The sequence below is a fragment of the Gracilinanus agilis genome, chromosome 2, assembly GCF_016433145.1.
Source record: "Gracilinanus agilis isolate LMUSP501 chromosome 2, AgileGrace, whole genome shotgun sequence".
In the NCBI taxonomy this organism is placed as follows: Eukaryota; Metazoa; Chordata; class Mammalia; order Didelphimorphia; family Didelphidae; genus Gracilinanus; species Gracilinanus agilis.
The window spans coordinates 306,274,551-306,292,101 of NC_058131.1; the positions used below are offsets into that span (position 1 = coordinate 306,274,551).

At 32.3% G+C, this 17,551-nt stretch overlaps 1 protein-coding gene across 1 annotated transcript in view; it reads left to right on the forward strand.

Moving 5' to 3' along the window:
* URI1 (URI1 prefoldin like chaperone) overlaps nt 1–12,443 on the forward strand; it is an 84,540-nt gene extending 72,097 nt beyond the window's left edge. The window contains exons 6-11 of the mRNA XM_044664178.1: nt 3–60; nt 3,063–3,234; nt 4,911–5,253; nt 6,916–7,061; nt 8,269–8,524; nt 12,097–12,443. Coding sequence (XP_044520113.1) covers nt 3–60; nt 3,063–3,234; nt 4,911–5,253; nt 6,916–7,061; nt 8,269–8,524; nt 12,097–12,276 — 1,155 coding nt within the window. The 3' untranslated portion in view covers nt 12,277–12,443. The remainder of the gene's footprint in view (nt 1–2; nt 61–3,062; nt 3,235–4,910; nt 5,254–6,915; nt 7,062–8,268; nt 8,525–12,096) is intronic.
* The last annotated feature ends 5,108 nt before the right edge of the window (nt 12,444–17,551 follow it).

Consider the following 17,551-nt stretch of genomic DNA (forward strand, 5'->3'; position numbering starts at 1 on the left):
AGGCAGCAGGTGATATTGTTGATATAAGAGAAGACATCAAAAATGACATTGAAGTTAAAGGTAAATGACAATGTTACTTTTTTGTTGTTAATGGTTTCTGTCAGTTATTTGCAATATGACTAGTACAAATAAAAACAGTATTTTAACTTTTTTTTTTAATTTTAATTTTAATAGCATTAGAATTTGTAGTGTGGAAACTTAGTCAATATGAGGTTTATTGTAACATTTTGATGTTAAAGGAATCAAAGTTAAAAATACATATCAAGAGCAACAAGATAAGTTTTTTATATATATATATATATATATATTATTTCATGCTAGAAAACGTATTTGACTAGTCTATTGAAACTGAGATTATATTACTTTCTTAAAAGATGTAGGGGCATTAAATGGACAGAAACTAGGTTTTAGTCTTGGTGTTATTAATTTGATTTCTGACCTGGATAACGCGTTCTTTACTTTCCATAAGGCTTTTGTTATCTCCCTGATTCTTTTTGGGAGAAATTATGAGTAGAAGAAAAAGCCACTAAGTGATTAGGATTTCAGATGCTTATGTTATTTATACCTAAAATAGAGTTTTGATGAACTGAAAAAAGATTTACTGTGTATCTTCTAAATGCAAGGCTATGGAGGATAGTATCAATTAGAAACAGGGTAGACCCCCTCCTCTACTGCCTCCCCTAAAAATGGATTCCTTTTTTTCATTGAATGAAATGTATTCACTTTGGGTTTTGCTTATCTGTTTGAGACATATTTTTTGAGGTTGACTAACTAATAACAGTAGCCTCATAAACTCTGTCAGTATGGTATAGAGGGCTACCTTAGAAATAGCACAGTGTAGGGCTCAGTCTTGTGTTTGAGTTCTAGTTCCAGTGTTTACTACCTGTGTAACTTATACTTTGTGAGACTTTCTTAATTTTTTAAATGAAGATATCGATAGTAGCATTATCTATCTCAAATAATTGGTTTTGAAGAAAATATTTTAAGGTTTACAAAATGCTGTAGAAATGTTGGGTTATTATTACTTTATTAACATAGGAGCAATGAATTTCAATTCACTTGTTTAAGAATGATTTCCCATATTGTGAAGTGTCTTGTATGATATTAATAGATTTGCTGAAAGTATTTGAGATTTATACTTTACTTTTGTAGAAAATAGTGAAATTATTTTCTACTTAAAGCTTTTTATTTTTAACTTAGAACCTCGTTTGACAAAATACATTGAGAGTTTGGATAACTATAAAAGTGTCTATTATAATAATAGCTGATATTTATATAACATGAAGTTTTCAAGGTTTTTACATAGTACATCTTGTTTGATCCTCATAGCATCCTTGGAAATACATACTGTAAACGAGGCTCTCTCCATTTTTATAGAATTAACAAATTGAAAGAAGTTAAGTGACTTGACCAGGATCATTCAGAAATTTAAGTCAGAGACAGGATTTGAGCCCAGAACTATCCTGACTCCAAGGCAGGAACATTTAATTTTTTTTTTTTTTTTTTGGCGAAGACTGGATATCCCTATCTTGCCCAGACTAGAAGTGAAGAAGCTGGATTCTGTCTTGGTTTGATCTGCACAAGAGCTTTAATTTGCTGTTTCTGACTTGGGCTGATTCATACCTCCTTAGGCAATCTGGTGCTTCTCTTCCTCTAGTTTCTAAGTGCTACCCCTCCAGAAGTTTAACATATTATATGTGTCTGATTTGGAGCAGATAATGTTGGCTTCAAACGTAAAAGATCTGCCAGCCTCAGCCTCCCCAGGAGTAGGGATGGCACCAGGGGCATTTAAAAGAAAAGTTATGGGTATCTTTTATTCAAATCCCAGGCATTTCCAAATAACTCCCTTCGCCCCAGAGAACCCCCTGTTTCAAAGAAAAAAGGCAAAACTCAAATCAATTTAGCAGCTATGTATGCCATCCTTATACCCATAACTTCACTTCTCTTTATTTGAAGTTATTGTGTATATTTTTCTCCTAGTTCTACTTACTTTATTCTTCGTCAGTTCATATAATTCATTCCATATATTTCTAAATTTCTAATATTCCTCTTAATTTTTTATTTTATTCCATTTACTACAATTCAACTATTTGCAATAAGTGAACATTTTATTTATAAGATTTTTTTTGCTGCTACAGAAGCATTACTGTGAATATTTTCCAAAAGATGTGTGCATGTATGCATGTGTTTTTACATACATGCCTTAGGAGGGGGATCATAGATTATGAATAGTAATTTTTGAGAAAACTTTTCAGTATGCCATGTTGCCTCTGGATGTGGCCTCAAGTGAAAACTGAGAAAGAAATTAGCTTAGAAAAGTGATTTCTAAGTTAAAAAAAAAATCACAGAGAAAAAGAAATTAAGGATCATAATTTCCATTACTCTTTTCAGATTTCTTTTTAGTAGAACATCTAAACCAAAACGTTTTGAAATAGTAATATTAACAGACTATATAAAGACTATAAAATGTAAGCTACAAGGAGTCAAAACTTGAAGTTTGAAAGTGTGGCCCATTATTAGGTCAACTGGCAATATCAAATATTTACTTAGTAGCTTAGATTTAGACACTAAAATTAACTTTCTTAAGCAAAGTTCCATTTCCTCAGTAGAAACTGATGGAATTTAGTTGAAATAAAACCTTATTTAAATCATCATGATTATACTAATTATATTAGCTTTAGAGGATTAACACTTCATTTTTAAAAAAATATCAGAGGCCCACTATAGTGCTCTTTTAAAGATTCTGTACTATAGGATTCTTATATATCAAAATATCTATTTAACAGCGTTTTTGGTACTTAAGCAATGAAGTTGTTTCGAGTTGGTTCCAAAATTGATCTAAATGAATAGCGTTGTAGCCACATTTTCTTGGAGAAAATTCTCTTTCTTTTAAATTTTTGTAACCAGTTGAGATGTTCTTGTGTTGTTTGATTCCTGAGGATATTGTTTAACAAAATGATACTTCAAAAATGATTAGCCTTTGAAAAAAATATGATTACTATCTTAAAATTTACCTTCTTGGTTACCTTTTGTTTAGCTAAAGATATATCTTAATTCTACAGGAAAGCACAGAACTGCTCATAAGCCTCATTCAAAACCAAAAACTTTAGATGTATTTGAAGCAGATTTTGTAGATGATTCAAAATCCAAAGACAGCTTCCTCAGTGAGAAGGAACTATGGGCTCGACTTGATGAACTTGAAAGACAAGAAGATCTTTTGGGTGAACTCAGTAGGTATGTAGAGACAGATTTTGCTGAAAAATGATAATCTTTCCATTTTTTACTTAGAATGTAGACCAGATGTGACAGTGATATTTCATATTTTTTAGAAATTTTTTTTGCACAGTGTTGAGCAATTTCTTTTTGAATTTTTTAAAAGAATAACTGCTCTGAATACAAGTTTGCTACTGTAAAATGTTTGTGCTTTCCTTCTGTCAAAATTTCTGTTTAATTAGCAGACTACTAGTAATCTGGTCAGATGTTTATATGTATGAGAAACTTTACTAAGTGGCTGTTTAAAACACACATTAGCACCCACTTAGAATTGTCAGAGTGCTAAATGAAGTCTCTTACCACAGAAGCTCCTACTTTATTTTGCTTAAATGATGTAACATATGCAGTCGTTAGTATCTTTGAAAAATAGGACAATCCACATGAGGTAGGATTTTTTTAAAGTCATCCAGGAGTTTTAGTTCATATGTTCTTGGGCTTTTTTTGTTAATTGGTTTTATAGTTTAAAAATCTTTTTAGTATATAGGAGTTCTCAACTTGTTTTCCATAGCTTCCTTGAATTTGGTTGGGGTTGGGGGGGAGGATATCATCTTTACTTTCACTAACTTATTTTATTTTTGTAATAATTTGTAAAAATTCACTAACTTTAGTTTCAGTAATATTCAAAATTTTCCCTTCCATTTGTCCATCTGTAGTGTATGTATTGCTCATTTGAATGTCAAAGATGAGTCCAGTATTAAGCTTAGTATTTAAAATATATACTTAATGAACTAATAGCTATTTAAATTGTAATTAGACACCAATAATTCCCAATACATGGTCTTTTTTTAGTTCTTTAATGATTTTTTTCCTTTTAGTTTTTTTTTTAAATGAACAAAAATCTTTTTTTCTCTCCCCATCCCTACCCCTTGGGGGGGCAGGGGAAGAAAAAGAAAACCCTTGTGTGAAATGTGCATAGCTAAGCATAACAGATTCCCACATTGGCCATACCAAAAATATATATATCTTATTTTGCAACCTGTGGCCATTATCTCCCTGTAAGGAAGTGGTTATTTACCATCAATTTTACCATCAGTTTCTCTGTAATCATGGCTTATCATTGAGTTGATCAGAGGTTGTTTTTTACCATTTTATTTTTTATTGGTATTTTTGGTCATTTACAGTGTTGATGTTGTTATTGATTTTCCTCATTTCACTCTTAGCTGTTCATACATATTTTTCCAGATTTTTCTGAAAGTCTCTTTCATTATTTCTTGTAGCATGTTCAACCATTTCCCAATTGATGGATACATTCTTTGTTTCTAGTTCTTGCTACCTCACAAAAAGAACTGCTATTAATATTTTTGTAAATATGGGCCCATTTCTTCTTTCTTTGCTCTAGAGATAACCTAGTGATATTGATGGATCAGATGATATGTAAAATTTAGTGATAATAGAATTGAGTCATAATTCCAAATTGCTTTTTATACTAGTACAGCTCTAATTCTCTGGAAGAATTAAGCTATATGTAATTTTAAGGTATAACCTATTAAGTATCAACCTGCTAAAGCATATATGGTTATTGTTTATTTATATATGTATATCTAAATACATATTTTTGTTTTAAATGTTAATATATTGTTTTGTTTTATTAAAGATGTGTATATTTTAATCATTTTCCCCTTTTCTTTTTCATATAGAAAATCTGATACTTTGTTTGCAAATGGAGAAGATATGACCTCTTCTGAAGAGGAGAAGGAAGACCAAAAGATAGATGTCATGAAACACAGAATAACAGATTCTGTTACTCGGGGCAATTTTCAAAAGGACATTACAAATTCGAAATTACTCAATGGCCAAGTAAATGGTTCAAGTTCTTATAGTGATGAAGATGATGATGATGATGGTGGTGATGATGATGATGATGATGATGACGATGATGGTGATGGTGATGATGGTGGTGATGGTGATGATGATGATTTAGGAGTTGGAGATAATTCTGTACCAACTATATATTTTTCTCATACAGTTGAACCTAAGAGGGTTTGTATACTTTACTTATTCTCTATTTAGAATGTAAATTAATTTGTAATTTTATTTGTATTTACAGATATAGTTTATATAGGGCAGAGTTCTAAAACAAAACTAGTTTTTCTCATTTAATGTAAAAAGAATTTGGTTGGATTGGTTTATTGGGTTCATTACCTCCAGCTAAACATCGAATTAGGTGGGCCTGAAGAGGCTTAAGATCTCTAGAGGCAATAATTCTGTCTCTATAAATAGGACATACTAATAAAAATGTCACAGATAGTCTTATAAGGTAGTTATATTGATGAATTTGGAAAATTGAAAGTCTCCCTTAATTGCATACTTAGGACATTTTAATTTTATTGTTTACATATAAAAATTTATAAATGTGATTAGTAAGTAGTAGAAAATTTTTGGAAAAAATATCTTTCCCCTAGTTGGAAGTAAATGGACATATCTGTAAGCTTCTCATTGAATTTTAAAATTTTCGGGTTGGACAAAATCTTAAGAGATTATCAAATTCAATCTACCTTGCAGATGAAGCATCTTAGACTTGGAACTGGAAAGTGACTTAACCAAAGTCACACATATATTCTGTTGCAGATCTGGAGCTTGAGATCAGGTTATCTATCTCCCAATTTAGTGTATCTTCTGAAAGTCAAAGAATCCTTAGGTATTGTCATAACCAAGCAAAAAGCTAGTAAGTAATATCTAGAAACCATTTGAGCCTTTGGATTTGTTATCCATATTTCCAAATAAAAGGGGAGATGATGGTGATCCATTTTATTTTGCTTAAATTGTTCTTAGGGCAGCAAACCCAGTGATTTTATTCTCTCCTGGGGCTTTGAGTTTGAAGTAAAAATTATAATTATACTAAACTCATAGAAAAGGATTGAGTATGGATTGATTAGAAAAACATATTATGAATTTATTTTCATATAGCTTTTATAGAAAAACACTATGAATTTATTTTCATATAACTTATATTCTTAACTCCCCTTGTTTTTTGATATTAAAATTGGGTGGGGAATTGCTTGATTAGTAAGTAGTTATTGTTATGTAAAGTACTATATAAATCCAGAATGAGGTTATTAATCTGTAAATCTTAAATTCTTCCTGACCAGATCCTAACACTTTGAACTGTGGAATTCTGTTTCATAAACTCTTGAGTTTTAGTAATTGAATTGTTTGTCAGAGCTTATACTTTTTCATGCATTAAAAATCTGATAATATTCCTATTGCATATTTTTTATCAGTAAGTTCCTTTTCCTGTCTTCTCCATTTTGAAATTCATAAATTTTGAAGCCATGAATTTGTACACAAAGAAATGGTACAGTGTTAAATGTTAACTGATAAGCTCAAGCATTATAGTTTTCATTTAATAATAAATTCATTGTAAGTTAAATTAAGCTCATGGAATGATTAAAAGAATATATGTTGTATATGTGTAGATGTCTCAGAACTACTTCTACTATAGTAGGAGTTTCTTGACCCTTTGTGTTAATAATGCCTGTGAATTTTATGTAGTGTCAGAAGATAGGAACTGACACTGCCATTGTTAGGATTATTTATAGTTTATCATAGTGTGCTGCATTTTACAAAGTCCTATCTTAACTTGGGTCAACATATAGGTCTCAGTTTATACTCTGTTATTTTGGTTTCATGCATTTTTTTTAGGTAAGAATAAATACTGGAAAAAATACTACTTTAAAATTCAGCGAAAAGAAAGAAGAAGCCAAACGTAAACGGAGGAATAGCAATGGCAACAGTAGCCATTCTATTCCAGAACTTCCCAATATCAGAACTCCTGCTGATGTCTATAGGTACATGATTTATAGTTGAAGAAATTATTTCTCCTCTTTGGCTTTATTATAGTTGTGCTTTTAATAGGAAAAGTGGAAGGAGCTAGGGATTTGCCAATGCCTCTATTCAGAAGCAGTTGTAGAGTGTTGGTGTAGTATCTCTCTCCCTTTGGTGACTCTTTATCCTTCCTTTCCTTTCTTTTTTTCCCTTCTCCTTCCCCTTCCACTTTCCCTTTCCTTACCTTACCTTCTGTCTTAGAATCAATACTGTGTATTAGTTCTAAAGCAGAAGAATGGTAGGGGCTGTAGGCACTAGGGATTAGGTGACTTGCCAAGGATCACATGGCTAGGAAGTATCTTATGTCAAATTTCAACCCAGGACTTCCTGTCTCTAGGCTTGGCTCTCAGTCCACTGAGCCATGTCATTGACCCCTGCTGATACTTTTCTAAACATTCCCAATTGAATAAGAAATGAATCTTGTGTCCAAGATTCACAAAAATATTTTGTGATTTTGATGGAACACACACACACACACACACACACACACACACACACACACACACACACACACACACACACACCCCACACACACACACACCCACATGCGCGCACACAAATATTCATTTGTTACCTTTCTACAGAGTTGAAGCTAATTTTAGTTATTCTGTTTGAGAAGGCAGTGTGATGCAGTAGACTGAGTTATGGCACTTGGAACTTGGCAGACTTGTTCTGTATCCCACCTCTGACACTTGCTAAAACCCTGTAATCTTGGGGAAATCACTTACATTCATATCGCCTATAAAATGGGGATAATACCTGAAGATGTGTACCTCATTTGTTGGAAGGCTAAAAACAAACTCTTGGAAGTTAAAAAAATAAGAAAAGGATTTTATTTCTATCTGTATGATCTATATTTATAAAATGGTGAAGATTGTCAGTCTTATATTATCTAAAGTACCTAAAATTGATTACATGAAGTGGCTGCCATTTGGAATGCATTTATAAAGTATACCATGTTGCATTAGGATAGAAATGCTTTTCCAAAACAATGAAATAACATTTTGAGATATCACAGTAATTATACTGAATGATAATTATAAAAATTAGGGAATTTTAAAAGTTGGACCAACAAATTCAAGTTAGTTTTTGTGAAATACCAGGATTTAAAAAAAAAAATCATGGAATTAAGTCAAAGTGTGTTTTGTTTTGTTTTTTTTCATATTATAGAGTCTTTGTTGATGTTGTGAATGGAGAATATGTCCCTCGTAAATCAATTTTGAAGTCTCGGAGCAGAGAGAATAGTGTATGCAGTGACACCAGTGAAAGCAGTGCTGCTGAGCTTGAGGACCGGCGAGGAGGGATAAGGAGCCTCAGTCATGATGAGGCCGCCTGCAGTGATGCCAGTGAAGGGATTTTGGAGGAAGAAGAGGATGAGCATGAAAATCAACAGAAAAAACTGTTATCCCTTTCAGGAAAACTGGAGGTATCACTTTTTAACAGTTGATTGGTTATACAGGGTCTATGTGAAATCATCAGCATGTTTATCAGATAACTAGAGACTAAATTGTCCCTATTCTTCAGGAATAGATGATTTACTTGCCCTGATTTACACAGTCAGTTCTGGGATTGAACAAAAGGCTTATCGTAAAATTCAGTTTTGCTAGGCCTCTCTTTTTTCTCTTTATGGTGGTGTGAAGTCTCATTCTCCAAATCTTAACTCTATTTAACTTTTTATTGAAAGAAATTTATTGCGTATCTTTAACTGTTTTGTGACACTTTAAACCTTTCATCCACATCTTCACCAGTCATTATCCATTGGATATGGTATTGCTTAACCTCCCTTTCAAGATAAGATTTTTTTTTTAAACTATAATCACAGGGCCTACATTTTTCTTGACCTTTTTTGTCATATTATATAAAAGTTCGATAGTTAAAAAATTGTTGTATAAAAGAAATTCAGAACTAAGTGAATTTCTTATGTATTCTGAATTATGTACCTTAAAATATTTTAAAAGTTAAATTAAGTAGAATTCTTCCTATTAAGCAGAATTTTGTAAAGGTGCTTATGATGAAAGTTGTTAAAAATTCATTAATCCAGGATCCTCACAAAGTAATTTCTTTTCTCTGGGTTCAGTTTTCTTACATGTTACAGTAGAGGAAGAGGGAGTTAAATTAGATGCTAAAAACACCCTTAGCTGTCTATAATTGTCAAATATCTTCAGCATTTTTTAAGTAATTTTTATCATTAAAATTTTTTAATTGCTAATGAATTATCTTCTTATTTACTTGAGTCTAGTTCTATTAACATACTTTAACTTAGTATACTTGGATCTCTCAGATATTATCTCAGACAATATTTCTTCTGATGGCACAGGTCACAACGTGTCATGTTCTCCCATAATTTTGCCACTGGGAGCCTTCTTCAATTCCTCTTGACATTTTGAAGATACCAGTGGAGCAAACCAACTGTCAATAAATTATGCCTTACTCTTGCTATGTGACCTGCCCTTTTTGTTGTTGTTGTTGTTTTTTGATTACATATTTCTGTGATGACAACTTTTATTTCAGTTCTTGTAGTTCTGTGTTTATAATGTATTGGAGTCTGCTTATACCCACTATATTCCTCCATTACTCTCTGAGTAGAATTCATTTTAATTCTTTAGAGTCTGTAATGTTCCATAACTTTCAGGCATACAGTAATATTTATAGAATATCGGCATTAAGATAATAGATCTTTGTTTCTGGGAGAAGTTCGAGATCATCAAAAGAAATATCTAGTTTCCCAGCTGCCCACTCTTCTCATCTTCACACCAAATTCATCCATTTGTACTCTTTGTCCAATATATTTATTTATGTACATATATATTATGTGTGTGTGCTTGTGTCTATTTGCATACAATACGTAATTATATCTAACCTAATAGTTAAGCACTTTATTGTGCTGTTTACATTTTTTTACCTGTGGAATAAGAGACTAAAAAGACAATTTTACTTTGATTCTCTTTAAACTAGGTCTGTTTCCTCAATCTATCTGTATCTAAACACATATATCTTTAGATAGATATAGACATATATAAAGATGGTTCAAGGTGAAATAATATTTTAAAAATTTGACTTAGTGGATTTTGTATAGAATCACCTGAGATTTTCTTTTTCCCTAGACACGTAGGGAAATTATTGAATTTATATTTGACATTCGGTATTCTTTAGCAACTGACCTGTATTGTTTAATCTTAGTTGCCTGAGGGTGCTGAAAGGTTGCATTATATTACTTGTATATGTATGTTCACACTTAGTCAAACTCAGGACTTGAACCCATGTATATCATTATCAGTCTATGCCTATAGCACACACACACACTCATACACATCTCCATATCTATGTATACACATTTACATACAAATCTATCTAGTTTCTCTGCTAATATGCTTCTCCTTGAGAGGTTCTTGAAGGTTGTGTTAGTGGAGTTTAACCTTTGGTTTAGGCCCTACCGAACTAGATCTTCAAACTGAAAAAAATCGGCCATCAGATGCCAAATTTTTTTGGCCACTACCATCATAAAGATTCTATTTAGGTGTGGGAAGGGGTTCCAATTTTTCTGTCACTGATGAAGCCCTTTTTAAGTAATGAATAAAGTATGTGTTTCTGTCTGCTTTCATAAAATACACACATATTCATGCATGTTACCTGTAGCTAGGTATTAGTGTTCATTGGGTGACTGGTGCATTCAGTATTCAAGGAAATTATATAAGGAATATTTTTTTTTAACTAATGGGCTATGTATGTTTTAGATAATACCATAAATTAAGGCCTTTGTAGAACTGGAAAGCAACATTTACTTTTGCTATTCTGCAAAACTCAAAAAGCTAAAACATTTGAAGTAGTTAAAAATTCTTTGGGATAGGCACTAAAATCAGGAACTTGTTTGCTTTTTTGTGTGGAATGGTTATAATAGGTAGTATTAAGGGCACCTAGTGGTACAGTGGATATAGTATTGGTCTTAGAGTCAGGAAGACCTGGGTTCAAATTCAGCTCTCAGATGACCCCTCCCCCCCACATAAATAATTACTGTGTGACCTTAGTCAAGTAACTTAATCTTTTTTCCTCTCAGTTTCCTTAATTGCAAAGTGCACATCATAATACCATGCAACTCTGAGGGTTGTTTTGAGGATAAAATTAGAAAATATTTGTGAGGTGATTATCACAATGCTTGGAAATTAGTAGATACTATATAAATACTAATATTATTACTAAAAAATAGTAGTAGCAGTAGTAGTTGTGGTTGTGTTGGTGGTAGGCATCTAGAAATAAAATTTAACATTGAAATAATTAGTTCATGATCCTGGCAGATACTTTGAAAGTAAGTTTTCAAGATCTGATTAATGTGGAATTAATTTGGTTGTTTGTCAAAAGTTTTTATTATAATAAATAACTTCTTGCTCATATTGTAAAAGAGCTATTTGTTAAATTAAGTCTATAAAAACTCAGAGCATGTTTTGAGAACTTTCTACAAAGCAATCTTAGATTTCCTTTGAAGTGTTGCTTCTTATTTATATACACACACTCCATAATTGGCTCATGTAATTTTTCTCATCTTTGGTTGAAAAGGAAGCAAAACTCGTGGTTTGGCAACTTATATCTACATTTAGCTACAAAAGACTAAGTTATAAAGTTATAAAATATTTTTGAAGAACATTGAATAGTCCTCAAAAATACATTTTTGTAGTACAAGATAAAACTCCATTTTGGGGTGTATATGTATGCATGTTAAATTATCTTTGACCTCAGTGTTATCAGTTAATAATGAAGAATGATGTTAACATTTAGTTTTTTTCCCCAAAGATGGTGTTTTTAAGGATACTACATATAATTTGTTCCAATAATTCTATTTTAAGCTTAATTAAAATTTACTATACATGTTAAATTGCTGTTGTTTTTTAAAGGTGGTCCTTTTGATTAAAATAATTAATTTGATTAAAATAATATGGACCTCAGGGGGATTGCACGTTTGCATTTTCTTGTTTCATCTTGATTTTTCTTCCCCTTGTATTATAGGCTTTTTCTGGAACTGTAATAGAAAAGGAACTTTTATCTCCTATAATACCACACCCAGGCACTGTGCATCCTGCATTACCAACCATACCTGAGCGAAAAGAAGTTGTGACAGAAGTATCAGAAGAACCTACAAAAAGGATTTCAAAATTCAAAGCTGCCAGATTGCAACAGAGAAACTAAGCCTGCCTAGAAAATGGAAATTTGCATCTTAAAGCACAGTTTTGCAATTTGTTATGAATGTCACTTACAAGTAGTTAGGAGTAATGCATCCTGTGTTATTTTGGCAGCAAGTTATTTTTACCTCTTTATCAGTGATATTTTAAAAAATAAAAAAATAAATGTTTGAATACTTGAATATTCAGTTTATTTTGTTAATTTTTCTCTCTGCTGTCAGTACCTTTGTCTATATTTGCCTCATGATGCAGTAACAGCATTTGGAATTATTTTTCAAAGAATACTATTCACATGCATTGTTTTTGTGTTTCAACCTAAGTACAGGCAGTTTTGTGCCAGCTGTGATGTTCTACATACCATATGGACCATTTTAAAGAAACTTTAAAAATTTCCAATGGATTCAACAATTATATTTCATTACTTGCTTTAGCATTTTAAAGACAGTTTTGTATCTACATTGTTGTAGGTTTTGCAAATAGGTGGCTGTTTTGAAATTTGTTTCTTTTCCCCTTCCAGTAATTTCTCTTATAATGTAACAATCTTTGAGGCAGAAAAACTGTTTACATACTCTAGAGGGAAGTTTCTTTGATGGAAAAAATGGTATTTTGTAAAATAGATTTTTTCAAGTAAAAAAATAATGAAATCTATAGCCTCTATGTCTTATTCATTTTGCAACTTCTAGCTAAATATGGAAGCTCTCTTATTCACATATCTACTATGTATTATATATAGGCAGTGTCTACTCAAAGTTTTTATAATTCCACATATACTTTTTCCCCCCTGGTATATGTAATTTCTAATAATTCAATTGGGGGTTATATTCTGGGAAAGAGAAGAATTAATGGAAGGCCTAACAGATTCTCTTGAAGGAATTCTTGTGAACTGATGTTCCAAACATTCTCCTTCTCTGAGGTTACTTTTCTAGTAGTAAATAACGGAAGTAAAATATTTACTTTTAACATAACTATTTAGAATGAATAGAAATTTATTTGAAATGTATTGAAAATTACATTGCAAGTGTTAATCATTAGCTTGATGCAGGCTAAAATGTGGCTTTTTAAAAAGCATGCTGCATTAGTACTAAAATAAGCCATCAATGCCAGTCCACCCTCTATTCATGACTAAATATTTAAAGGAGGTTATTTATAGCTTCTTTAATGAATTCTTGGCTAAACAAAATGAAATTATGTCCTAGAAAAGTAGAAGCTATTTTGTAACCAGAACAGTGCAAACAATAAAATAGTTTTATGAATATTTATTTTAAATAATATAGGATTGAGATCTAATGCTGGTAGACATGGGTGAATTAGAGCAGTAGCCTAATTTTAGTCATTTTCCCTTTTTAAAAAATTGTCCGTTAGTAGTTTTGATCCAGTGATCATTTAATGAATTTATAAGGTTCTCACTTCTCTAATTTTATTGCAAAGGAAAGGAACCTTTGTTACAGTTAATATTTGGAGGTAATTATAGGACCATAATAGTATTTTTCACAGACATGAATTTTCATTCTTTTTTTTCAAGATGCATATTTGAAAAACCTTATCTTCTGTCTTAGAAGCAGTATTGTGTTCTAAGGCAGAGGAGTGGTAAGGATTAGGAAATGGGGGTTAAGCCTTGCTCAGGGTCACATAGTTAGGAAGTGTATGAGACCAGAGGTTTAACCAGGATCTCCTTTCTCTACACCTAGCTCTCTCTATCCACTGAGTCACTTAGCTGCCACCTGAAATAGATTTTTATTGATATTTTCTATTTCTTATGTCACAATACTTATTCCAAGTGTTCCCCCCCCTTTTTTTTTACCCTCCCAAAGAGGAGGACAAATTGTATTTTTTAGAGAGAAAAAAAGTCTAAAAATGTGTAAAGTCCTAAGACCTGTGGACCTCCCACCTCTACAAAGGGAGGAATAAGTTGGGAATAATTTCATTAGAGTCCTGCTTGATAGTTATAATTTTGTTACATGTATTTTTTATTTTCTTCAGTGCATTAGCATTCTTTCCATTTACATTATTGTAGCTGCTTTGATTGTTGTTTTCTTGGCTCTGCTTACTTCACTGCACAAGTTCATGTAGACCTTTCCATGCTTCTCTATTAATCACATTGTTTCTTACATCATAGTAATATTCCATTACTTTTATGTAATACAATTTTTTAGCCATTTCCCCATTATTAGACACCTATTTTGTTTTCAATTCTTAACTATCACAAAAAATGCTGCTATAAATATTTTGTAGCATATGGGACCTTTTTTCCTTACTGATGGATTCTTTGGGTTATAAGTCCAGTCAGTAGTGGAGTCTCTTATTCAAAGAGTATGGACATTTTATCACTTTGCATAATAAATGGTTGCTTTCCAAAATGGTTCTTCCATTTCACAGCTCCACAACCATGTATTAGTATGCCTAGCCTTCCACAGTGCCATCTCCCTCCCCAACATTGACTGTTGCCATTCTTCATTGTTTGCCAGTTTGCAAGTGAGGTAAAACTTTAGCGTTGTTTTGATTTGCATTTCTTTTATTAGTGATTTAGAACAGTTTTTTCCTTGGTTATTGATATTTCACAGTTTCTTAGAGAACTTTGTAACTATCCTTTAATCACTTATCTTTTGGATAATGGCTATTAATTTTATGAATTTTCAAGGATAATCAGATTTCATATATTACAGATGATCATAAAAGTTTTGAAGTAACTTTGGGTGATCCAGAAGTCTATTTTAAAGCCCACCACTGTTTGTTTAGATTGGGTTTCTTTGAATCCTTGTCTTTTTCCCCCAAAAGGATAATGAGGAAGCTGGAAAACATGGTGTAGCCACGTGTCACATTGTGGCTGCTAATGATCTGCTTTTGAAGAATGTAGTGGCAGTCAACACTTCTCAAAAACCTTGAAACTTGATAGTTTCAATTGTTGTACCTTCACTTTTACATAAAGCAGTGAGCTTAAAATGCTGCCTTAAGATTCCAGTGCCAAATTCTAGTGGATAGGTACGTAGCATTAGGTGTAGAATAGGACTTAACTGTGTTCTAGTTCCACTTCCTATCTGTTGTGGCTTTGGGTAGGTAACTTCTCAATACCACTGTTTCCCCATCTAAAAAACAAGACCAATCCAACAAGTACCAAGTGTCTGTCTACTTTGATTCTGTGTAAAAAAGTATCACCCTAAAAACTGAGTATTGGAAGATAATGTGGAAATGGAGCCAGGCCCTAAGGAGTTTGCATTGAACTGAGGGGCAGGAAAGGTTGCAGAGTACGTGAAGAGTTCCCATACAAATAACACTCAAATTCAAAGGCGTGCTCCAGGCAACAGAAATAGGTGAGGAATCAAGTGAAGGCTTCATGAAAGAAGTAGCAGCTATGTTGTATTTTGAAAGATGAGAGGATTTTCAATAGATATCAGTGATAATACCTGTCCTACTATCTGACAGGATCAAGTAAGAGTGTAGGTGAAAGTGGTTTGAAAACTAAAGTGCTGTGGAAATGAAAAATTGTATGTGTATAATGTGTACATATAGGACCCCTGAAGTACCTTTCACATAGCCAAAGGAAGTTTGAATTATGTCGAATATAACTTTAATGGAAAATAAATGTTTATTGTGTTTTTTTTTTTAATTGAGACTACATGACCTCTGTCTTAGCAAAATACCCTGTTTTTGAATCAAGGAATATAATTTTCTAGTGAAATTTTACTATATGTATTTAGTTTATTGGGAAGTATTACTTAATTGTTTTTGCTAATTTTAAAATTTATTTCAGAGAATCACCATAAGTGATGCCAGTTCTAGTTTCCTTAGCCATTGAAATGGGAATGGATAATTGTCAGTATACATAGGGCCTGTACATGTTATATTTAGTATTCTTCAACAAAAACATTGTAGTCTTAATAATCAGAACTTTTATGTGGCAAGAAAGCAACTTTATCCAAATTAGAAACCCAGCTTTAATTTGTTTTCTTAGATTTCTTTTATTTCTATAGTGATGAAGAGGATTCTTTTTGACTTAAGAGATTACAGAGACATAGGGCTGTATGCATGAAAGAAGTAAAAAATTATTTGGCTGAGGAAAGATGTTATGATGGGGTCAGTATCGGGGATGGAGCTATTAAGTTTGACCTCACAGAGAAATTCTTATTGTGTTATATTTGAGTAAGAAGTGCAGTGACTAATATTTGAGGCACAGATGTTTTGGGAGGTTGGAGCAATCTGTTAAGAATTGGGACAGCCCTTGCCAATGTGGCTTTGGTGTCAGGGCTGATAAACTTGGGAGGTTATAGGGTGAGGGGAAAGAGATGAATTGATGAAAGATTCCATTTTCATGTGAAAATGGTCTATTTTTGTGAAAATAGAGGAAAAATAAATTTTTTATGATTTAACACTTTGTCATTCTGATATGTGAAAGGCCTTATATAGATTGGATCTTCCTATAATAACAGAAGCAAAAAGGAGGTCAAGAAATGCTTTAATGTGTGGCATATTTGGGGAGTTCTGCCAACTTACCAAGTGCTAAATATGAATGTTATAAATAAGTTCACTTCAAGAATGTGAAATTTGCAAACACTGGCCTTACCTGGAGAAAGGTGTGTTTTAAAAAGATAAAATTCTATATAGAACATTTGAAAATTCAGATAATGACCTTAAAATAAGCATTTTGGAAAATGAGTTCTGTTACCTAGTCACTTTTACATAAACACAATCTGTAAGAAGGAATTTAGAAGCTTAAAAAATAGGGGTTCAGGTAGCTTAATTGGGTCTCTGTTGGCCTTCCATACAAGTTTTTCATCTATAAACTGATTTATTTTTATTCCCCTCCATAGTACTAATTCAACAGCTTCTGATTCCTTTAGCTAGTACTGGGCTTCTTAGCCAGCATTTAGGATATAGTTTAAGAAAAGTTTAGTTTAAAAATAGTTTAAAAAGGGTCTGGACATTGTTAAATAGGGTCTATTCATGAGGAGAGAACTGCAAGGACAAAATTAGAATTGAATTGTGTGGTGGTGGTGGTGGTGGTGATGAGAACGAGAAAGCAAAGAAGTGTATGAGGACTACACAAAAGTTTCTGAAAAACTTGGAAAATTATCTGGAAATTGAAGAATACTATTCTCAAAGACCAGGTGATTCTTTGTAATTCCTGAAGACCACATTAAGCATATGAACTTCTCTACTACTGGGTCAGTGCTAATGGCAGGGGCAAAAAATAATTTTAAAAATTTTCTGGAGGTAAATATAATTTAATGGCTAAGGCATAGCATATGGAAATCTGTGCTGTTATAGACCTAAGTGTCAGTATGCCA